This window comes from Caretta caretta, chromosome 7 (genome assembly GCF_965140235.1).
Source record: "Caretta caretta isolate rCarCar2 chromosome 7, rCarCar1.hap1, whole genome shotgun sequence".
NCBI classification, from domain to species: domain Eukaryota; kingdom Metazoa; phylum Chordata; order Testudines; family Cheloniidae; genus Caretta; species Caretta caretta.
This window is the reverse complement of record NC_134212.1, coordinates 54,543,804-54,568,794: the sequence shown is the minus strand read 5'-3', so window position 1 is coordinate 54,568,794 and position 24,991 is coordinate 54,543,804. Positions and strand designations below refer to the sequence as shown.

General features: G+C 46.0%; 1 protein-coding gene across 4 annotated transcripts in view; it reads right to left on the bottom strand.

The window, feature by feature from the left end:
• The window catches only part of ZSWIM8 (zinc finger SWIM-type containing 8), a 143,378-nt gene that overhangs the window by 28,189 nt on the left and 90,198 nt on the right, over positions 1-24,991 (bottom strand). For 3 of the 4 annotated variants that reach the window (XM_048856872.2, XM_048856875.2, XM_048856876.2), the window contains 11 exons: positions 19,751-19,858; positions 14,837-14,918; positions 14,264-14,384; positions 13,625-13,826; positions 12,259-12,434; positions 8,404-9,403; positions 6,507-6,638; positions 3,819-3,998; positions 2,341-2,524; positions 1,662-1,760; positions 523-647 (listed from right to left, as the gene is read on the bottom strand). In XM_048856872.2, coding sequence (XP_048712829.1) covers positions 523-647; positions 1,662-1,760; positions 2,341-2,524; positions 3,819-3,998; positions 6,507-6,638; positions 8,404-9,403; positions 12,259-12,434; positions 13,625-13,826; positions 14,264-14,384; positions 14,837-14,918; positions 19,751-19,858 — 2,409 coding nt within the window. Of the gene's footprint in view, positions 1-522; positions 648-1,661; positions 1,761-2,340; positions 2,525-3,818; positions 3,999-6,506; positions 6,639-8,403; positions 9,404-12,258; positions 12,435-13,624; positions 13,827-14,091; positions 14,211-14,263; positions 14,385-14,836; positions 14,919-19,750; positions 19,859-24,991 lie in introns of those variants that run through there. The other variant, XM_075130697.1, reaches the window with a different exon arrangement.

Here is a 24,991-nt window from a genome sequence, read left to right as displayed (position 1 = left end):
TAAAAACATTTCACAGTTACAAACAACCTCCATTCCCAAGGTGTTCATAACTCTGAGGTTCTGTTGTATGAAGTAAAATGTTGGTTACAATTTTCTGTACATGTACCCGGGTTACAGGGCAAAGTGGACTGGCACTAGGACAACATGTAAAACAGAGCCCAATACCTCAAAGAACACAGGACTAACACTTTGGCAGGGCAAAGAATGCAGGCCAATATCCCTGGGGCAAAACTGAGCCAGCACCCAGAGCAGATACAGAACTACCCAGAAAATCCAAAGGCACAGGCAACAGCATCCTAATGGATGAAGGATGATGTAGTGAATGAGAACTAAGTGTGAGAGATGTGTGATGCCAGGCTGAAATTTAGGAACCCCTTGGAAATTAGGCCTGTGCAGAGTAACTTACGGTATGCACTCAGATTTTGCCTTGGAAGGAGAATACAAGCAATACAATGCAGCCCTAAGACCATGAGTGGGATATGACACAGGGTAATTCAGCTCTAATCACTTAAAGGGACACACCTTTTTCAGTTTAGACTGGTCATCTTTGTACGTGATCATCAGAGCTAGAGCCAGATCACCCTTCTCTCTTCGGGTTCCTTCGCAGAGAAGAGGGTGCTCTGCTTCACTCACAGTCGTCTTCATGCCTGCAGGGCCAAGAAGAGAAGGATGCAGAGACAGGTGAATTCAAGAGGCTTAAGAGTGTCTGATACATTTTACCTCTTTCCCTGTACTCTATTGTTCATCTCCCCCTATTAGTCATGAAGAAAAGAGTTCGCCCTCTTTTGCTTGTTGACATTACACATAGTTTATGCCCTTGAGAATGAGAGCTGGAGTCTGTCCCAGAATTCTGCACTGCAACTGCCAGGGTAACCTGATCCTGACAGGCCAAAAGGTGAGCGTCCAGGCCTGCCTGAGGCTCCTTCCTGGAGACAAAGGAAGTGGAATACTAGACACTCAGACTGCTCACGCTCTTTGCCGCCTCCAGTTTCTGCAGCGGCCACTTAGCAGACATTCAAACACTATCAGTGTATCTTTCCTTCTGGGGAGGAGGTGGTGGAGGAAAGAAAATTGTTCTGATAACACCACACATATACTACTTTAAACTCACGTATGTAATACCACAAGCCTGCTATACACACCACCACTTTCTTGCTAAAACACATGAATTGGAAGCCAGGAATTTTGTGTAACTCACCCATGAAGACTGAGCCAAGTCTGAGCTAACCATGAGTATCCCACGGAGTAATTCTACTGGGTTTTTATTGTTGAGGTTTAACCCCTTCTGAACTGACTGCCTGTTAATCTCTGCACTGTTCAGGCTCCAGCTATGCTTAACTGGCGACTCTTTCAGGCAAATAGCAACAAAAATGGTTGAAAACACACTCTCTACCCCTTTAACAGCCCACCTGTCAATTTCAGTCCTCAGCTGCATTTCTCCCACAATGCACCTCAAACCTGACACCCAGGATCTCCTGTTTTCCCACGCCCAGATTCCCTCCCCAGCTCTGACAATATCCCACCAAAACACTTCCACTTCTGCACCAATGAAACCCAGGTCAACAGGCATCAATTCACTCCACAAAAGGGGGCAGGATTCAGAATGTGAATGAGAAAAGCCCTCCTCCTCCTCGGAGGTGGAGGAAGAGCTGGATTCTTACCAAGAGCAGCAACAGCTGCCTCAAAACCAAGCTCCTCATCTCCAGGCATTTCATTATTCCAGTTACGGCTTGGGGGTCTGGACCCTGTCGGAGAAACCACTGGAGAGACAGGAGAAGACAGTTAGGGCCCAGCTGTAGGAAGCTAGGACCCAAAAGCAGAATGTATTCTAGGATCTGTCTCGGGTTTGTGCTCCCATTTCAAACCACCATTCCAGCCCTAAGGTCATGGCATGGGTCTGCTGCTTTCTCCCTCTCCCTCAACTGAACCCCTCCAACCCTAGCAAGCTCTGCTTCAGAATGGGTTTGGAAGCCAAATTCTCTTTCTGATGGTTAATGTATTTGTTTCCTCCAACAGAAGCAGCAGTGGGGTCGTAAAAAATATATTGAAAGGCTCTGTGACTATTTTACAGGGACACAAATGGGTCAGAAATGTGATAAGATTCCCAATGTTTTTGTATGAAAGGGGAGCTAGGAAGGAGGTCAGTACTGAAGAAGAGAGAGTCTCCATAGCAATGTGGAGGGAACAGCAGAAGTAGGTATAACTTTAGGGTGAACAAGTAAGAATGGGATGCAATCATCATAAGGGAAGTGCAGATTTTCCCTGAAAGCTTCTTTTGGTCCCCAAGGTTCAGAGTCTAGGAACGTGACCCTTCTGCATACACACCAACTGGGTCAGTACCTGGAGTACATAGGACATCAAATATGAAGCTGGCCAGCATGAGAGGCAGAACAGGGCGGTAATCACACAAGGTTCCTTCTCTCAGCTCTTCAGCCCTTCCTCGAATGGTGTTCATCTCATTAGTGCCCAAAGGGATCTTCTTTAATAAGGCCACAATCTCAGACTCCTGGTACGCCAGCTTCACCTGAGGGTACCCACAAGGAAGCAAAAAAAGCCATCACAGACCGTTGGACATAGAACCATCTTGCCCTATGCAGATGATCAAATATAGGAATAACCCTGAAACAGTTTTTATTGATTCATTAGCATACAATCCATTGATCTCATGCCACTCCCTGCCTTCTCCCACACAGAGACAATAGTGAGGATGGTGCCCAGTTGGAGGCCGGCCCATAGGACATGAAAGTCTAATAGACTTGCTTTACTCTATACACAACCTTCTTGTCACCTTCCCTTTCCAACCAATTACTCTGAGGTCTGGTTGGGGAAAAAAGGTCAGTAGTCTTCATCAGGACATATGGAGAAGCATCCAGCCAGATAGGTCACTAGAAAGGCAGATCATTCCCAGTCCTACAGAGAAGGATGTTATCTTGTGCAATACAACAACTGAGGAGGAAAGGACTGTCCAAGAGGGGAATGGACAATATTCCAGTACATATTCCACTGAACAAAGATTGTTGGATTACAGTGCGTTATTCTCCACTGTAGTGTTCTTTCCATTTTTAATGCACTGTTTCCCATGCCAGCTTAAGCATTCAGTGAATTCCAGATCCACATTTAATCTTCTCAGCAGACACTGTTAAGCATGAATGTAGATAACCTTAGGGTAATAAGTTTATTCCTTAGTAGGAGCCTGGTAATATCTGCACCTTCAGGGGATTCTGCAATCTTGCAAGTCAGAAAGTGACAGGAGCAGCAACTCATACAACCAAGGTCTGAAAAGATCACATTTTTACAGAAGGTGGCCTATGGGCATTAATTAAAGTGTGTGAAGTTGTGTACCTACCGTTGTGTATGCATTCAGATGTCTAAATACATAGTACAATTTACCCTAAGGTGTGAAATTTAAAATGAGTTAGTTAAACCAGTGCAAACCCTGTGGGGAACTCCAGAATGGCTTTATTTCAGATCAGTTTAGAGTGCCCACACAGGGGTTTCCATCAGTTTAATTAAATCATTTTAAGTTTACCTCTTAAGGTAAACAATTGCAACTTTCTCCTGTAGACAAACGCTGAACTTCCTCCCACAGATTTAGCCCAAGGTGTCTTCAACATAGGAGTAACCTTTGCTACACAAATTCTAGGTCACTCACGGACTCACTCAGTGCCTGCTTGGCTCTATGAAGACTAATTCTGAGAGAACTCCTAAAGGCAGGACCTGATGCACAGAACTCTAACGGGGAATACTTGAGCATGAAGGGGGAAACCCCAGCAGCGCAGTGCTGCTCACAGGTACAGTCTTTCTGAGCCACTTTATACCTCCAGGGCCTTGGTAGAGGCAGGAGGCCTCTGTAGCTCCAGGGCGAACATGCCAATGCGGAAGGCCAGGTTGTGGTATTCCAGCCTCTCGCTCAGCACTGTCAGCAGGAAAGCAGCTTTGGACAGGGTGTTGGTTGCCATCCATGTCTGCTTGCTGGTTGACACCTTGTTCTTCTTCCCCTGTGTGAGGAGTAGTTCATAACAGGTTTGTTAGGAAATGAATTGAAATGCAGTGCAAGGATGTGCCGGTGATTCCCCCTATGCTCCTGCCTGCAGGAGCTCCTCCCCACCTGTGCACTGAGGAGAACACGCACCTATTATTCTGGAAGCACTGTTTTGTCCTGGCTCTACCTATTGCCCTGTCCCCCTCCATAATCTAGCAGTTTCTGGGTGATGAAACAGACCCAATTTTACATGCTACCTTCTTTTGGTGCAGAATCCCAATTACCACTGGTTATGGATGGCTCCTCCCCCACAGCATCTGTCTACCCTTCCCTCATGACAATGCAATGGGGGCTCTTGCCTCCTCACTAAGCCATCTCTTCCAATATTGGACCATTTTAGCAGGTGGGTGCTGGCTTGGACAAACTATATAACAACTATATTCTTGCCAGCAAGGTAAAAAAAAGTATGGATTGGATTAATAAACTATAAGGTGGATAGACAGCTGGCTAGATCGTCAGACTTAACGGGTAGTGATCAACGGCTCAATGTCTAGTTGGCAGCTGGTATCAAGTGGAGTACCCCAGGGGTTTGTCCTGGGGCCGGTTTTGTTCAACATCTTCATTAATGATCTGGATGATGGGATGGATTGCACCCTCAGCAAATTCACAGATGACACTAAGTTGAGGGGAGAGGTAGATTCACTGGAGGGTAGGGATAGGGTCCAGAGTGACCTAGACAAATTGGAGGATTGGGCCAAAAGAAATCTGATGAGGTTCAACAAGGACAAGTGCAGAGTCCTGCACTTAGGACAGAAGAATCCCATGCACCACTACAGGTTGGGGACTGAATGGCTAGGCAGCAGTTGTGCAGAAAATGACCTAGGGGTTACAGTGGACGAGAAGCTGGATATGAGTCAACAGTGTGCCCTTATTGCCAAGAAGGCTAATGAGATATTGGGCTGCATTAGCAGGAGCATTGCCAGCAGATTAAGGGAAGTGATTATTCCCCTCTATTCGGCACTGGTGAGGCCACATCTGGAGTATTGTGTCCAGTTTTGGGCCCCCTACTACAGAAAAGATGTGGACAAATTGGAGGGAGTTCAGCAGAGAGCAACGAAACTGATCAGGGGCTGGGGCACATGACTTATGAGGAGAGGCTGAGGGAACTGGGATTGTTTACGCTGCAGAAGAGAAGAGTAAAGGGGGATTTGATAGCAGCCTTCAACTACCTGAAGGGGGGGTTCCAAAGAGACGGAGCTCAGCTGTTCTCAGTGACAGATTACAGAACAAGGAGCAATGGTCTCAAGTTGCTGTGGGGGAGGTCTAGGTTGGATATTAGGAAACATTATTTCACTAGGAGGGTGGTGAAGCACTGGAAGGGTTACCTGGGGAGGTGGTGGAATCTCCATTCTTAGAAGTTTTTAAGGCCCGGCTTGACAAAGCTCTGGCTGGGATGATTTAGTTGGGGTTGGTCCTGCTTTGAACAGGGGGTTGGACTAGATGACCTCCATGGTCTCTTCCAACCCTAATCTTCTATGATTCTATAACCTTGATTCCCTTTCAATGGTAGGGACACCACCAAGACAAGCGTAGTTGGCTTAATGCCATGTGGATTCCCAGCCATCCTTTCCTTTCTCATTTCCTCCCACTTCCAATTCTCTACTCCGAGATCCCAAAGCTTCCACCACTTTAGAAGACAACTCTAGAGACTAAAAATGCATTGTTAACATGTGCTCAACTTCCAGAGGAGTTTGCTCTCTCAGGGTCCAAGCAATAGTGCATGTTATAAAGGAAGTGACTGAGGGTTTAAATACGGAAGAGGTACGGAAAATCCATGAAGACCAGGTAAGTGAAGTGAATGTAGGGCTATGGAAAAACAAGGCCGTATTTTTGGTATTGGCATTTAATTATGTAGCACACAGTGACATTTGCTTTAAACATGCTTCCAGGGTGCAATGTTAAATCAAGTGTTTTGTTCAAATGGAAGGTGTAGTTCCACACGGGACCACTGGTAGGAGCTGTTCATTGTGGTTCCCATCTGGCAGACAAGAACACTTGAGTGCAGGCAGAGATAGGAAGGCTGTGTGAGGCGCCGGGTCTAGTGAGGGTAGGGATGACTGAAAGTCCCTTCAAGTCATGCTGAAGGACCCATTGCCCTTTTTCAGGTGAAATGCTGAACAGCCAGAGAAGTCTGATCTAAAGGGGGTTCAGGGCAGACCAAGGCCTGGTACAGCCCTGTACAGAGAGAAGAACCACCACCAGCGAATATTACTGCATTTGAGTCTTGCTGAATCGTGAAATTCTGTTCATCTGCCCGAGTGTTTCTGTGCCCTTGACACAGTGGACAGGCAGCGAGAGTTAAAAAATCAAGACCAAAACACAATATAATTATTTTTAACCTCATGATTTTAGGGCAAACTTCATGATCTTTTTCCATATGACTCATGATTTTTGAATTGTTGGGGCTGGCAATCCCGTGTATTCCTCCCCACACTCCCTTCTTTTCACAAAGGCACCTCTCTACCTTGGTTGGGGGCTGCTCCACCTTGAGATCTGGAGGATTGGCCAGTAGGTCCCTGGCCAGTTCTACAGTCAGACGGCATGCTTCATTACTGTATCCGTGTGCATAGAGAGCCTCTGCACAGGCAAAGAGGATCTGAAAATAAAGGGATAGAGGATCAGATTTAGTCCACGCGCCTCACAGCGGGAGTCAACTCCATCCTGCCCATTTTCTCATTTGGTGTCACTAAAAACAGAGTTAAACACTGATCTGAGCTCAGATTTGTATCTAACGCTCATGTTCCTGCCTTCTGTTATGCAGCCCCTCTGCCTGGAACAGGTCCACCATGCTCTCCAACGTGTCTCAAAAACACAGCTTCCAAGAGGTCTAATCCCCTTCCCTCGAAGCGCTAACAGAGGCAATTACATCAATATTGCACATTTTTCTCAACAATATGCTCTCATTCAAACAAGAATCAATTCAGTGAAGTCCTGTGGCCTGCATTATACAGGAGGTCAGACTAGATCATCACAGGGGCCCCTTCTGATCTTCATAAATATCTAAGTGCCTATGAATAGAGTGGGGAAAAACCCCAAACAAAAATCAAAATCAACATGTATAATTAATTCTCTCTCCCCCTTTCCTAGCATCCCAATATCCCTTCCTCAGTGCACTGTCTACTTCGACATAAGCTCCTCCCACTCATCTGCAAAGTTCCAGGCATACTTTTGAGGTTTTGATACACGGGACTGGTAGCACAACCTATTAAGACTTAGAGCTTCACAGATAAATTCCCCCAAAATTTATCCACATGGGGCTGAGCTTCACAGGACTTCACCTGCACTTGCCCCTCTGGATTGCTGCAGCCAGGGCTGGGCATCAGAATTGAGAGCAGGGAGCCTGCCTCTCCTGTGCTTTCAGTGTCTGCTCTGCAGGCCCAAGCAGTATGGAGAAGAAACCTGTGTAATTTGAATGCAGAGGTGACAAGAGCTGGACCTGGGGTTTGGGGAGCAGATTGGAAAAAAGACACCTTGGAGAAGGGAGGAAAGACTCGGACTGCAAGCTGGTGAGGGAGAGGGAAACTGAGGCTGGAAGTTGGAGGGACTGGCTGGGCAAGAGACTAGGACTGGGAGCCAGCAGGTAGCAGGAGACAGACAGATTAGATGAGGAGCTGAGGGGGAGGGGAGACTAGGACCAGCAGAGCAAGCAAACTAGGACTGGGAACCAGTGGGGTGAGAGAGAGAGAGAGATCTAATAATGAGCTGGGGTAAACAATACTGAGATTGTATAAGGAATCTGGGGAGGGAGACTGGGCCTGGGAGCCAGTGGGGACAGGAAATGAGACTGGTCAGACAAGATGGTGGGAGGGAGGAACTAGAACTGGTTGGGCAAGGATATTGGGAACAAGGAGCTGGGTTGATTTTGGGGGGGGGGGGGGAAGAGGGGGCTGGGAACAAGGAACCGGGCGATTGTGGGGGACTGGAAATGACTGTGCAAGGAGGCTGGGATGGGGAGCCGGAAACCTGGCACAAGGAATCTAGGGGCAGGGGAGATTAGAAATGGCTAGGTGAGGAGACTGGAAAAAGCAGCCAGGGATGGGGAACAGACAAAACTAGGCCAGGGACAGAAGGGTCAAGCTTTGGGGGAAATGGGTAGAAGCGTTTGCGATCACTAGAACACACTGCCCTCCAGAGCCTCAAATGGAACGTGTGATACCAAATCTCACCCTTCCGCTGAGGTCAGGAAAAAACAGCATAAAGACTATCATAATGGGGACCAAAATAATGTAGCACAACCAACTTTAATTCCTGCCTTTCTTCACAAACTTAATAATGTTCTTTTAACTTACTTTATATATGTTACACTCACAAAAACTAAGAAAAATAATCACGTTGCTATTTTCCAACTAGAGCTAGCTCACCTCCATCCTGTTCTCCTGCTCCAAGGGCTTTATACCAGCAAAGATGTCCTGCTCCTCTTCATTCCCCCCCTCTGCTTTGTCCTCCTCCTCCTTGGCCACCTCCTGTGGATTCAGATAGTACACCTGGTAATCATCTTCCTCTTCTCCCTCCTCCCCGCCCCCTGCTGCACCATTCTCTCCCACTTCTGGCTTCCGGCTTGCACCGTTCTCATCTGCAGAAGGCAGATCGTCGTCTCCACTGCCCACTTCTTCCACGGAATCCTTTGGAGCTTTCTTGGCAGCAGGATTGCTCCGGATGCTGGGCTCAGGACCCTCCGAGAAGTACACCCCCCCGTCATCTTCAAAGGTGTCTCTGTAGCTCCTATTCAGGGGGCTCTCTGTGAAACTGAAGGTGTTACTGGCCTCCGCCCCCAGAGCCAAGCTGCTGTCATCCAGGCTCATCTCTGCCAAGTCTGGTTCCAGAGAGCTGTCTTCACTGCTCATGCGGCGTTTCCCACTATGTTTACTGGCTAAGCTTTTCCCCACTGGCAGCTTGGCCTTGCCTACTGCTGTCTTATAAACCACCTTATCTCCTTCCGCTGAAAGTCGGCGCAGAGCCCTCTGGGGGGCTTCAGTGACAACTTTCCGCTTCCCAATAAGTTCCTTAGGACGGACAGCTGGCTCTTGCGAAGAGGGGCGTGACCTGTCCCCTGGCTGCAGACAGGTTCCCCCAGGTTCCTGCCCATGGCCTCTGCCAGCCTCACACGTGGTTTCCACACACTGCAACCGACAGTTCCTCTGCTGGACGGCCTTTACCCAACAGAACGAATTCTTCTTATCAGTGCTGCTGTAGGTGATGCCAGGGATGGGATAGGCCTCCTCCCAGTTGAAGTAACAGGCTTCCACAGCTGGTTTGAAACCTTGGAAGAGCTTCTCTAGGGATTTCTTGTGCTGCCCCCTCTTGACATTATCTATGACTTTCAGCTGCCACTGTCTGAGTTGGGTGCAAAGGTCCCTGCGCCTGGAGGAAGAGGAGAGGGAAGAGAAGACAGATCAGAAAGCAGTCATAAAACATACCATGACAAACCCCCCCCCACACACACACACACCTCACAGAATACCTCATCCTCCCCCAGAAAACCCTTCTGCTGAATTAGCATAAATGGCATAGTCGGTCAGAAAACAGCAGAGAAGATAAAGGAAAGAGACGTGTCAAAAATCAGCTTCTACACAGGCCTATGCCATGGAAGCCAAATGCTGCCAAGTCAAACATGGGAATGTGTTGTAGACTGGAGGCTCAGGATGAAGCACTGGCTTGTGAGGTCCTGAGCAGCTACATCCCAAAGTTCACCCATCACAGATGTGACATTAGCACTCTGGTAAATAGCGAAGGACTACAACAGGGAACTGTTGTACATCCGGAATAAGAATCACTGGCAAAGCAAAGCGAGAAAGTTTGCACAGGGCTTGAAGCTGTACTATGCCTGGCTCCAATCAGTGCTATTGGTCTGCCTCTCGTGAACACTAAAGCCTACACAAACCATCCAAAGTGCCAAGGAAAACATTGCTAAAGCACTGGGGGAAATCCCAAGTTTTTCAGTGAACCCCCCTCCTACCTTTGCCATTGATTCCAGAGTTCTGGGGAACAAAACTGAACATCTCAATCTTCTAGTGATTTTATCAGTCCCAGAAGCAAAAGGTGGTAAACTGAGCAAGGGATGTAAGAGTTTGGACTCATTAGGATAAAAGGAACTCTATACCACCAACTGTTTCCATTTGACCACTAAGAAAACCAATTAGCTAGGAATAGGCTGATGGGGATTAGTTAAAAAGGTAGCAAGGGGCAGGGAAACTACTCATAGAAAAGGTACCATTAGGATAGGGGGGAAGCTGCAACAAGTTGTGAAGGCTGTAGCAAGCCTCATTATGCTCCACTGAAAAACAGCATGCAGGAATGAGAATAAAACAAGTCAAAGGAATTGAAAGTGGGCACCTTTCTGGTGACTCTATACAAACTGTAGAAGAATTGGAAATAAAGCAAGAGGCATTTGAATTATGCTTGAAATGAAGTACGAACTTTTAGCAATTTGGAATTAATCAGATGACTGGAACGTTAAGATAGACATCCACTATATAGAAGGGAAGAATGATTTGACTCTGCCTTATAAACAAGGAAACAACTTTTACGTTTTACAGACTACATAACATAACTCACATTTTTGTTTGTTTTAAACCTCGTGCCTGATTCCCTACTGTCTTCTCTTTGTCTCTCTGGGTATTTTTTTTTTTTCTATTTCAGACTGTAAACTCTCTAGGGGCAGAGATCACAATTTTTTAATCTCACTGATGTATCCTACAAAGTTATGACTTTATATTAATGTTTAATAATAATTTAGAAGATTGGAAAGTGAACAAAGAGCTAAAAAGCAAATATGCCAAAATGATCATCCTGGCTTCATTAATTCTGACAAACCAAGAGTTAACTTTTCTTGTTTATGATCTTTCATAACAAACAGACAACGCACTACATCATATCTTGCCTAATACTGCAAACATTTTATAAAACATGACATAAGCTATGAAATTTTGTAAAAAATAAAGAAGTCTTAACATGAGACCTGAACACAGCATCTACTATTCAATTATTGCTAAATGGAGAGGGTAGTCAATTGTGTGCAAGTTAGCAAAGTATTGTGGTTTATAAACCATCATGCTTCATCCCAGAGGCCTGAAACTACTGGCTGAGGAAACAGGACCACTAGCAATAATTGTCACAACATCGTGGAATACACACGAGGAATATACACAAGACTGCAGAAAGCAAAATATAGTTCCAATTATTAAAAAAAGTTTAAGAATAATGAATGATCTGGGTAAAGAAGAAACCTGTGAAACTACTAAATTGCAAGTTAAAGTACTAAGAAAGCATTACAATGTATGTGTGACATGTGGAGGAATCTAGCCAGTTACAGCTACAGATTGATAAAACAGATCATGCCATACTGAACTGAATAGGCATTTTCAATATAGAAACAGGGTAGATCGGTGAGGGCAATTTGGGCGTGTCGTTAAACTAGATTTCAGCAAAGCATTTGACAGCACTGCCCAAGCAGCACAGACACCAAAGAAGTATGGTCTGACTAGTATAGTAAGGAAGACTGACTAATAAGAGGCAATGAGTTATCAGTGTTACATCAGAATGGGGCAGAGACAAAATGGTATCCTGCAGGGGCCAGTATCCTTAAACATACATCAATACCATAATGAATATACATACATGCATCCAGGGCTCAAATCAGCAGTCTACACTAAGCTAAAATATACAGCAAGTACAGCAGGATAAACCAAAAATACAACTGTATCTGGACACCTTTGCCACTTGGCTGACCCAGCATGAGCTGAAATGTAATGCAAAACAATGCAAGATACTTAGCAAAGATCACGTTAGTTCTAAACTAGAAACTCCAGAAACCAGTTATGAAGAAGAGGCTGGGTGTTATCACTGAACTGAATCCTTCAGGGCAATGCCATTCCAGAAAGGCTCTCTCCATCAGGAGAGATTAGAAAAATTAAGTGCATAACCATATTTGCATGTTAAAAGGAACCACACAGACAAGAGACAAATTATTCACTCTGGAAATCAGGGTTAAAAACACAGAGTAATACTAGTGATTAAGTTTATCTTGGACATTAGAGCCCATCTTGGCCATGAGGATGGACAGCAGAACAGTTTGAATCATACTTTCCTCATTAGGCAATCACTAGACATGTAAGGAAAGAAAGCTAAGAGTTCGTGTGCACCACAGAGCTAAATAGTGGGGGTTGGACTGGACTCTTTAATGAATTCATTAAAGATTATCTGATCCTGGTGCTTACCTCTGTGGGCTGATGGTTGGGTCTAGGACAGCCAGCCTCCAGAGAACCACCATCTCATCACACATGCTGGCACAGGCATGAGCAGCCACTTCCGACTGACCATTACTGCGGCCAGTGTGCCCGCTAGCGCTGCTGTGGGATGCAGATGTTCGCACGCTGTACCACCAACCCGTTATCTGCAGAAGAAGATACATTCAATGCAGCTTTGCCCAAACATCCGATTCCCGAGTCCCACCCACCCCACATTTGCACAGGCTGGAGGACCTGAATTCTGGAAGTAAATCGTAAATGACAATCAGGAATAATAAATTCTGTTGCTAGGCATGCAATGCCTTGTTTTTTTATTTCTTTCTAAATGAATTATGGGCATTAAAGCAGAGGCATACAAAGAAGGGACCCATAGAAACAGAGCTGGATGGAACCTCAGACAAGAATGAGAACAAGAGCAGAATGACTGGAGATAGGGAAAAGAGCTATAAAACATACTCTGCAGTACAATAGTGGCAAATCCAGCACACTGGTAGTGACTAAAGTTACCACCTCCTGGTTGCAGTTGAGTGACCTATGTGAAATGAATTTTGTAGGTTCAGTCTGGCTGTGAGAGAACAGATGCCTAGATAATATCCACTCTCACAAATGGTTCTCTTCTTAGCTACATCATCAGACAGAGCAAGGACTGAATGGGCATGGAGAGAGAAACCTTTGATTTTCCCCACTCCAACTAAGGTAGAGGTATATGATAGAGTAATGGGGGGAAAAGCATGCACTGAAGAAACCCATGGTTACACCTGCAATGTGGAGTGACAACCTCAGTGTCTAGGATTGTCAAAATGAACCTTTTCCCTACCACTAAATTCACACAAAAATTGTTATTATTATTGCTATTGTTAACAGATATAAAGTAAAGGCTCAAAGCTTCCAAAAGCTATTTTCTACCAAATAACCAAAGTGTTTGAAATTCTGTCATCCAACCATATCCCTTAAAGTCAATACAAAAGTAATGGTCATAACAGATGGGACTTTGTTTTGGAAAAATCAACAGAGTAAACTGCACTGACTGGACAAAAGATGCACAGGCAAGAGATGACAAAAAGGATTTAAACCACATACCAGTGTTAACACAAATACACATATTTGACATCATCTTGGGGTGCAATGGAGTTGTGAGCATCACCTATCCAGCACCCAAAGTCTGACCACAGAAGCTCACTGAAGAGCAGTTCACTTTGGAGGGAATGTGCCTCTCCCACAATGCACATAAAGACTCTAAATTTTTCCAAGCCATTAATTCTAACAGCATTGAACAGTCATCACCATTGACTGGTTCCCCAGTGGCTGATCTGCTTCCCCAGGAGGGACTGAATACCTGCTCATAGGTCAGACACTGGTCAGTCAGGATCTCCAGCAGAGGGGCTGCATTGCTGTCCCTTCTCTTGAACATCTCCCGAACAATAGAGAGCAGGTTCCAGATCCCCTCAGGCTCTCTCCCTCTCAGGGGACGCAGGAGACATGCCCACTCGGCAGCGGCTGGTGGCTCCGTGGAGGAGAGGTACATAGAGTTCACATCACTGAGAGAGTGAAAGGGGAAGGAGAACAGGAATGAAGACGACAGAGCACAGCAGCACAAAAATAGATTCTTGGCCATCAAATATTTCCATTTTGAGAGGGGCTTTGACAAATGTATGTCACTTAAGAGTAAGCATAACAGGAGTCAGACAGGAACAGGCAAGTTATATGTATACACATTGTGCACAGACTAAATGAGTGCTAAAGAGGGTTTTTATCTACTGAGACTCAACATTGCAACAGACATGCACAGACAGAGAACATTACCTGGAGAGTGACCCCACAATTAAGCATCCTTAGTTTCATGGCACGATGCTCACTTATACACCATACGTCCATGTAGAAGCAAAGGAGAGCACTCCCATGGACTCTGAGTCCATGTTCCGCAACCCTTTGTAGGCAGGAATACAGTCCTTACTCTGAAGATGACGCAGTTTACCTGAAGACAACAGGAGAGGGCCCACAGAATTTGTGAAGGGTTTTCTTTATGTTGTCACTTAAAGTAGATTCATCCAGGTACCAGGTGCTTTGGTCTGAGGCTGAGGGACCAGCAGTGGGATCTTGAGAAAGAACATACACAGTTTGCAGGTGTCGGAGAGATGCAGTCTACACCCCACAACCCAAGAAATTGCAGGCCACATATAAGCAAGGCGCCTTAACTTCATCCCATCCAGAAAGCAACAGTCTCAGAACTGTTCATGTGGCCTGGAAACATATTGCAGTCATTGCACAATGGGTTAATGGAAAGTATCTTCCACTGAAAATAGCCAAGCTGTGCAGTATCTAAAGATTCCACACCATGCCTTCTCATCAGTCTGCAGCACCAGCAGTTCCCTCCAGTAACTCTGTTTACACATATCCTTATACTTATCCCCTTTCCTTGTCTTCCCACAGCAATCTCAGGAGCAGTGTCCCAGTAATTTAGTAACATCACCCAACGGAGAAATATCTGCTCCCATCCTTGAGGCAGATATAACAGAGAATCAAATCAGAGAAAAACTATCCAAATTACCTGGGGCTCCACACACTGTGTTGATGGCAGTGGACTGAGAAGACAGCAGCTCATCCAGTAGGCGCTGAGCAGTAGGAAGAATCTAAAACACAAGAGAAACGTATTGAATGTGACTTGAAAGTAAATCTGGATGTCTTGCCTTGTCATAACAAACCAAGAAGCTACTCTGATTTTCATTATTGTTACTGAGGAACTGTTGGCTTGTCAGAGCAGTTTAAAAACACTTAAATCCAGGTTACCCTTTAGGGCTCGTCATAAATATAAAGGGAAGGGTAACCACTTTTCTGTATACAGTGCTATAAAATCCCTCCTGGCCAGAGGCAAAGTCCTTTCACCTGTAAAGGGTTAAGAAGCTCAGGTAACCCTGCTGACACCTGACCCAAAATGACCAATGAGGGGACAAGATACTTTCAAATCTGGAGGGCGGGGGAGGGGGAGGCTTTTGTCTGTCTGTGTGATACCTTTGCCGGGAACAGATCAAGGATCCAAATCAACTCCTGTAAAGTTAGTAAGTAACCTAGCTAGAAAATGTGTTAGGTTCTCTTTGTTCTGGCTTGTGAAATTTGCTGTGCTGGAGGAAATGTGTATTTCTGTTTTTGTGTCTTTTTGTAACTTAAGGTTTTGCCTCGAGGGATTCTCTGTGTTTTGAATCTGACTGCCTGTAAGATTATCTTCCATTCTGATCTTACAGAGTTGTTCTCTTATCTTTTTTTGTTCTTCTAATAAAGTTCTGTTTTTTAATAATCTGATTGGGTTTTTTGGGTCTTAAAAATCCAAGGCTGGTTTGTGATCATCTTGTTTATTCTCAAGCCTCCCCAGGAAAGGGGTTGCAATGGCTTGGGGGGATATTTTGGGGAAATAGGAACTCCAAGTCGTCCTTTCCCTAGTTGTTTGTTAAATCACTTGGTGGTGGCAGCGTTTTATCTAATCCAAGGGCAAAGACTTCGTGCCTTGGGGAAGTTTTAACCTAAGCTGGTAGAAATAAGCTTAGGGGGTCTTTCATGCGGGTCCCTACATCCGTACCCTAGAGTTCAGAGTGGGGAGGGAACCCTGACAGGGCTCCTTTCCTAGTTTTCAACCCAGAGGTTCTTGCATGCTGGACACATGTAATAGCCCTTTTAAAAAACAGGAGAGTGGAGGGAACGCCATGCACTATTGCTGATACCATAGTATAACCCTAGTCATTCCACTTTTTCACCTTTCTTCTTAATGTAAACCTTTATGCAAAGTTTGCATCATAGAGTTTGCATCCTAACAGGTAAACCAAAGCAACACGGAAAGGAGTGGCTTATCAAACCTTCTGGGGGAGAATGGGAGACAGCAGTAAAATTCCAAGCTTCTCTTTTGAGTGGCTGCAGTTGAGAGGCCACCACCACCATTTTCTTGTACCCACTATATGTGTTTCCATTTCTTATCCCCAAGTCATTCCCTAAGAAGCTGAATAGCACTGTCTCCAGGTGATTTGGAGCTTTAAAACCTAGGTTTAGTCCAGCCTTCCTAGGAGCCACAATGCAGGGAGGAAGGCTGGCTTTCCTGATTTTCAAACTAGTATAGGGCTGCAGTTTTGGATCCATTTGCTACCAGGATTCATGCTCACAATGAGCACAATGGATTATGAAGATAGCTCAGACTTAAGAGTGATACAACAGAGGGTCAAAGACAGGCCTCCACTCTCAACATACCCCCACTTTGCACAGCAAAAATGTTGGGGTAAACATGATCGTGTACCTGAGACTAAAGCATAAAACACTGCACATCCTCCTACATAGTAAGAAATTTGTGAATGATATGGGCCAATCTTCACTTATAAACAGACTGAAGGAAAACAATAACCACAACTGTTCAGTGGGGGCATTTCGTGTCTATGAGGCACCTGGAGAAACAGGCTAGGCATTAGGTGGCTCTTGCAGCTTTCCCATTACTATATTTTGCAAGATGTAGAGAGGTGAGAAATCACTTGCTAAGACAACATCACACATTGAAGGCTGCAGCACTGAGGAATTGCAGCAGGAAGGGAATACTCACTACACGAAACAAGTGCCTGAGGGAGCAATGTCTCAGCAAAACGAACTTGTGTGCTTAATTGAAATAGGGAGACTGGGTTCCCCAGTGCAGGTAGCCCTCAGAAGGAAATGCTCGACATCAGTGCTTTCTTTTTTCACAGCACAGACATCATCTTAAGAGAGATTATCTCAAGAACTCCACCCGTTACATTCATGCGCCAGTGGACCACTTCCCCTCCACATTTGTGAGTGAATAGCTTCCCTGTGGCAATATTTCATCAACTGGAAATAAGGGGAAAAAGCCACCTCATGTGACACTCCAGCTCTCTGTGGACCACCAGTGGTTCACAGAACCAATGCTTTACATTGTATACACAAAGTCCTCACAAGCAGCCACACCCAAGACACCTTGATCCCCAACACTCTGAGGCCTGCGGGATGAGTTTGGGGCATTCCCTCCCTTATCAAAGGCCCTTTGGGAAGTGAAAATGATCCAAGATTATATTAAACAGATTAAGATAGATTTTCCAATAACGCCTAAAACTTTCCTGTTGGGCAACATCCGATCAGATCATCTGGTAAAATGGTAATAATTTAATCATCCAGCTGTTCTTGGGGTCACAGCGGGCATGCACTATTGAAGGAGATAATACACCTTCCCTTATACCAGCTCATTCATTGCTAAGGAACAACTGCCAGCAGCGCTACTCGTGTTTCCGGATGCCTTTTTCTAATCACTGCCCAAATACCTAAATCCACAAAATCTGGAGGGGGCGAGAAAGGCTGGTTCTCTTACATACACCAGCAGGAAGAAATGTAACTGGTACTGGTTCACGGTCTATCTACAGCAAAGAGACAGTACCTGTATGTTATTGTCTTTACATTGATGTGATTGCTCTATTTTCTGCTCCTAAGCAGTTTAATACTTTTGGTGGTTGGAGTCTTACTTACATTGTTCTTATTAAAGTTCCATGAGTTACTAAAGGGGCTTTGTGCACATTTTAACAGTATCCTAACCCCTAGTGGAAATAAGCTGTGCACCCACTGTGCACTGAATGCACATAAATTCAAATATAGAGGAAGCAGGGGGATTGAGTGGCTTAGGCCAGTGTTGCTCAACTTTTCCAGATTAGCAACCCCTTACTCGCAGTTCAAACTTTTCAAGACCTCCTTACATTTACTGTAAAAGTAAGAATAAAAAAAAATATATCACCAACAACAAGCCTATATAATTTGTGCGTGTTTCAAGAGTCAGACAGATAACACTTGGCCTTGAAGGGTCAGGGTGTGTGGGGGAGTGAGATTTTCTTTGCCAACTGTGCTAAAATTTTCAACCCTTCTCAGCTCCTGACGCACTGGTTAAGAAACGCCAGCTTAAGTAAAAACCTTACATCTCATCCTCACTGGTTTGCATGCAGCCCAGGTTGGTAGAGACCAAAAGTTAGTATGATCCAATGACTGTTCAGCAGCCCGTCTGAAAGTACTGTGATATCCACATCATAAAGCCCATCATAGCTGTCCCTCTGCTTTGCAAGCCTCAGCAGAGATGGCAAGATTGAACAGCTCAGAGTCAGAAACTGAACTATCCTTTCACCCTTACAGGTGGGGTGGCCTCTTTAGATTAGGGTTGAAACACTGGTGAGGCATGGTGGGGAATCCTTCACTGCCGCTGGCCATGCTATATATGTTCTGTAGACCGTTCTCAGGACTGTCAAATCATGCTGCTTTCATCAGCACTAAATTCATACACAATAAAGAGGCAACCAAACACTGAATTGTACTTTGAACACTATGCCCTTCCCCGTTGTTAATTTCTTTTGTTTTGGCAGATGTATGATCTTCATAACCATGAGCTACACACCTGTTTATGCCCAGGTGATATCCAATTTCTTGAGATGACTAAGCATCACTCTCCTCTCCCCTTTTAGGGCACAATTCTAATCTTTTACTTGACAACAAATAACTATTAAACCATGTGGTAAACAACAAAAGAAAGCCTCCCCAGTTATTAGAAAGTGATCAGGAACAGTAATTGGCTGTTTGGGAAGGAAAACATTACACAGAGAGATCAAAGCAACCCAGAAGGATCTCAGTTTAACAGGGTTCCATTGGTATAGGTTCAACAAGGACAAGTGCAGAGTCCTGCACTTAGGACGGAAGAATCCAATGCACCGCTACAGACTAGGGACCGAATGGCTCGGCAGCAGTTCTGCAGAAAAGGACCTAGGGGTTACAGTGGATGAGAAGCTGGATATGAGTTAACTGCGTGCCCTTGTTGCCAAGAAGGCCAATGGCATTTTGGGCTGTATAAGTAGGGGCATTGCCAGCAGACTGAGGGACGTGATCGTTCCCCTCTATTCGACACTGGTGAGGCCTCATCTGGAGTACTGTGTCCAGTTTTGGGCCCCACGCTACAAGAAGGATGTGGAAAAATTGGAAAGAGTCCAGCGGAGGGCAACAAAAATGATTAGGGGACTGGAACACATAACTTATGAGGAGAGGCTGAGGAAACTGGGGATGTTTAGTCTTCAGAAGAGAAGAATGAGGGGGGATTTGATAGCTGCTTTCAACTACCTGAAAGGGGGTTCCAAAGAGGATGGCTCTAGACTGTTCTCAGTGGTAGCAGATGACAGAACAAGGAATAATGGTCTCAAGTTACAGTGGGGGAGATTTAGGTTGGATATTAGGAAAAACTTTTTCATTAGGAAGGTGGTGAAACACTGGAATGCGTTACCTAGGGAGGTGGTAATCTCCTTCCTTAGAAGTTTTTAAGGTCAGGCTTGACAAAGCCCTGGCTGGATGATTTAATTGGGGATCGGTCCTGCTTTGAGCAGGGGGTTGGACTAGATGACCTCCTGAGGTCCCTTCCAACCCTGATATTCTATGATTCTATAGGATTGTCTCCACTTACCTGTTGTGGGAGTTCACTGATCAGGTACTGAGCAAATTTCTGTAGCTGATCTCTCTGCAGCCGAGACAAGGACTCTGAAACAGGTGCTCGCAAGCATACTGCAGATGCCTGGAGAGAGAAGAGAGGAGATGTAAGAGTACTACTGTCAACAAGGTCGGACAGAACTAAGCCCTGTCCAACCGATGACTGAATCAGTGCTAGTAACAGCCATGTTTAAGCACAGGTGTTTCTAGCAGGTTCGTAGCACAGGTTCCTGGCTCTATGTGGATATGGATTTTCCTTGTAATCATATAAGACAATATTGTAGCCTAAACTCAAACCATCTAGGACTTAGTTTTATACAACCTGTTTTTAAAAAAAGGATCCCTTGTCATGGAAATTCTGCTAACAGCTGGGAATAAGCTCTGTTGTTACTAGCAGTTCCACAAACACTGGCAAAGAATTCACAAACAAACCTCTAAAACAGGCCATTCTTTTTTAGCTTTTGGCAAAGGAAACAGCTCTGTGGATCACCACTCATTCCACTTACACTGTTAGATGCTTATTCATTCTAATGCTAAATTCAGTTTCACTTCATTACAGGCTTTTTAAGAAATAGATTAGAGACACAGCAAAAGCCAATTCCATAAATTCTTTCACAATCTCTCAGCAGAAGCCACCTAAATGTAAACTGGAATAAAGTGAGAGCATTTCAATGAGTAAGATAGCATTGACAATTGGTATAGTTCTGAATCTGGGTATGTCTGCATATAGCAATACCCTTTACATATAGCTTCCTTTTTGCACTCAGTATATGCAAACAACACGATGCTCTCAATAATAAGCAAAACCTTTCTGATGGAAGAGATGCTTGTTTGCTTTTGTCACATAGCCCTGGTCTACACTAGGAGTTGAGGTCAAATTTAGCAGTGTAAAATCGATTTAACCCTGCACCCGTCCACTTGACGAAAGCCCTTTTTTCGACTTAAAGGGCTCTTAAAATCGATTTTCTTACTCCACCCTTGACAAGGGGATTAGCCCTGAAATCGGCCTTGCCGGGTCGAATTTGGGATACTGTGGATGCAATTAGAAGGTATTGGCCTCCGGGAGCTATGCCAGAGTGCTCCATTGTGACCGCTCTGGACAGCACTCTCAACTCAGATGCACTGGCCAGGTAGACAGGAAAAGAACCGCGAACTTTTGAATTTCAATTTCCTGTTTGGCCAACGTGGCAAGCGGCAGGTGAGTGCAGAGCTCATCAGCAGAGGTGACCATGCAGAGCTCATCAGCAGAGGTGACCATGATGGAGTCCCAGAATCGCAAAAGAGCTCCAGCGTGGACCGAACGGGAGGTACGGGATCTGATTGCTGTGTGGGGAGAGGAATCCGTGCTATCAGAACTCCATTCCAGTTTTCGAAATACCAAAACATTTGTCAAAATCTCCCAGGGCATGAAGGACAGAGGCTATAACAGGGACCCAAAGCAGTGCCGCGTGAAACTTAAGGAGCTGAGGCAAGCCTACCAGAAAAACAGAGAGGCAAATGGCTGCTCCAGGTCAGAGCCCCAAACATGCCGCTTCTATGATGAGCTGCATACCATTTTAGGGGTTCAGCCACCACCACCCCAGCCGTGTTGTTTGACTCCTTCAGTGGAGATGGAGGCAACGCGAAAGCAGGTTTTGGGGACGAAGAAGATGATGATGATGTTGTAGATAGCTCACAGCAAGCAAGCGGAGATACCGGTTTTCCCGACCGCCAGGAACTGTTTCTCACCCTGGACCTGGACCCAGTACCCCCTGAACCCACCCAAGGCTGCCTCCTGGACCCGCCAGGGGGAGAAGGGACCTCTGGTGAATGTACCTTTTAAAATACTAAACTTGGTTTAAAAGCAAGCATGTTTAATGATGCATTTGTGGCTCTCCTGGATATACTCCCAAAGCCTTTGCAAAAGGTTTCTGGGGAGGGCAGCCTTATTCCATCCACCATGGTAGGACACTTTACCACTCCAGTCCAGTAGCACGTACTCGGGAATCATTGTAGAACAAAGCATTGCAGTGTATGTTTGCTGGCATTCAAACAACATCCGTTCTTTATCTCTCTGTGTTATCCTCAGGAGAGTGATATCATTCATGGTCACCTGGTTGAAATAGGGTGCTTTTCTTAAGGGGACATTCAGAGGTGCCCGTTCCTGCTGGGCGGTTTGCCTGTGGCTGAACAGAAATGTTCCCTGCTGTTAGCCACGTAGAGGGGGGAGGGTTGAGGGGCTAGCCACGTGATGGGGTGGGGAGGCAAAATGCAACCTTGTAACGAAAGCACATGTGCTATGTATGTAATGTTAATAGCAAGGTTTACCATGAAAGAGTGTACCCATTGTTCTATAAAATGTGTCTTTTTAAATACCACTGTCCCTTTTTTTTTCTCCACCAGCTGCATGTGTTTCAAGAATCACAGGATCTTCTCCCTCCCAGAGGCTACTGAAGATCAGAAGGTGAAAAAAACGAACTCACATTTGAAATGTTCTCTGAGCTTATGCTGTCCTCCCACACTGACAGAGCACAGATGAATGTGTGGAGGCAGACAATGTCAGAGAGCAGGAAAGCACAAAATGACCGGGAGGAGAGGTGGAGGGCTGTGGAGAGGGTTGAAGCTGAAAGGTGGTGGCAGCGTGATGAGAGGAGGCAGGATTCAATGCTGAGGCTGCTGGAGGATCAAACTAATATGCTCCAGCATATGGGTGAGCTGCAGGAAAGGCAGATGGAGCACAGACTGCCGCTACAGCCCCTGTGTAACCAACTGACCTCCTCCCCAAGTTCCATAGCCTCCTCACCCAGACGCCCAAGCACGCGGTGGGGGGGCCTTCAGCCACTCCACCCCAGAGGATTGCCCAAGTAACAGAAGGCTAGCATTCAGTAAGTTTTAAAGTTTTAAATTGTTAAAGTGCTGTGTGGCCTTGTCCTTCCCTCCTCCACCACCCCTCCTGGGCTACCTTGGCAGTTATCCCCCTATTTGTGTGATGAATGAATAAAGAATGCATGAATGTGAAGCAACAATGACTTTATTGCCTCTGCAAGTGGTGATCGAAGGGAGGAGGGGAGGGTGGTTAGCTTACAGGGAAGTAGAGTGAACCAAGAGGCGGGGGGTTTCATCAAGGAGAAACAAACAGAACTTTCACACCGTAGCCTGGCCAGTCATGAAACTGGTTTTCAAAGCTTCTCTGATGCGCACCACGCCCTCCTGTGCTCTTCTAACTGCCCTGGTGTCTGGCTGCACGTAACCAGCAGCCAGGCGATTTGCCTCAACCTCCCACCCCGCCATAAACGTCTCCCCCTTACTCTCATACATATTGTGGAGCGCACAGCAAGCAGTAATAACAATGGGAATATTGGTTTCGCTGAGGCCTAACTGAGTCAGTAAACTGCACCAGCGCGCTTTTAAATGTCCAAATGCACATTCTACCACCATTCTGCACTTGCTCAGCCTGTAGTTGAACAGCTCCTGACTACTGTCCAGGCTGCCTGTGTATGGCTTCATGAGCCATGGCATTAAGGGATAGGCTGGGTCCCCAAGGATAACTATAGGCATTTCAACATCCCCAACAGTTATTTTCTGGTCTGGGAAGAAAGTCCCTTCCTGCAGCTTTTGAAACAGACCAGAGTTCCTGAAGATGAGAGCATCATGTACCTTTCCCGGCCATCCCACGTTGATGTTGGTGAAACATCCCTTGTGATCCACCAGAGCTTGCAGCACTATTGAAAAGTACCCCTTGTGGTTTATGTACTCGCCGGCTTGGTGCTCTGGTGCCAAGATAGGGATATGGGTTCCGTCTATGGCCCCACCACAGTTAGGGAATCCCATTGCAGCAAAGCCATCCACTATGACCTGCACATTTCCCAGGGTCACTACCCTTGATATCAGCAGATCTTTGATTGCGTGGGCTACTTGCATCACAGCAGCCTCCACAGTAGATTTGCCCACTCCAAATTGATTCCCAACTGACTGGTAGCTGTCTGGCGTTGCAAGCTTCCACAGGGCTATCGCCACTCGCTTCTCAACTGTGAGGGCTGCTCTCATCTTGGTATTCTGTCGCTTCAGGGCAGGGGAAAGCAAGTCACAAAGTTCCATGAAAGTGCACTTACGCATGCGAAAGTTTCGCAGCCACTGGTAATTGTCCCAGACTTGTAACACTATGTGGTCCCACCAGTCTGTGCTTGTTTCCCGGGCCCAGAATCGGTGTTCCACGGCATGAACCTGCCCCATTAGCACCATGATGCCCGCACTGCCAGGGCCCATGGTTTGAGAGAAGTCTGTGTCCATGTCCTCATCACTCTCATCACCGCGCTGACGTCGCCTACTCGCCCGGTTTCGCTTTGCCAGGTGCTGGTGCTGCATATACTGCTGGCTAATGCGTGTGGTGTTTAACGTGCTCCTAATTGCCAAAGTGATCTGAGTGGGTTCCATGCTTGCCGTGGTATGGTGTCTGCATAGAAAAAAGGCACGGAACGATCGTCCGCCGTTGCTCTGACGGAGCGAGGGGCGACTGACGACATGGCTTACAGGGTTGGCTTACAGGGAATTAAAATCAACAAAGGGGGTGGCTTTACATCAAGGAGAAACAAAAACAACTGTCACACAGAATGGCCCCCTCAAGGATTGAACTCAAAACCCTGGGTTTAGCAGGCCAATGCTCAACCCACCAAGCTATCCCTCCCTCTGGTATTTCAGGGAGGACTGAATCTCCATTAAAGTTTTCAAGGTGTCCCCGACAGACCTCACCAAAACGATTGTCGGCCGTTGATTTCACGGAGGGAGGGCGGGGGGAGCAAATGAATACAAAACAAATCTGGTCTATTTCTTGTTTTGATCCACTCCATCTATCTTTTACATCTTTGGCTGGCAGCAGACGGTGCAGTAGGACTGCAAGCCATCCACACCTCCTAGCTGCTCGGCAGAAGATGGTGCAATAGGACTGCCTGCAGGACTAAAGAGAATGACCCGGTCGAGTCACTCCTAAATTAGTCCCTGTGCCCATATCTGCCCAGGCGCTCCTGACCGACCTTACCGAGGCGGCCAGGAGCACCTCGGACACGATGAGGATGGTTTTCAGGCCTATTGCACCGTCTGCTGCCACAAGGCAACGGGTTGCTGCTGCTGTGTAGCAATGCAGTATCACGTCTGCCAGCACCCAGGAGACATACGGTGACAGTGAGCTGAGTGGGCTCCATGCTTGCAGTGGTATGGCGTCTGCACAGATAACTCAGGAAAA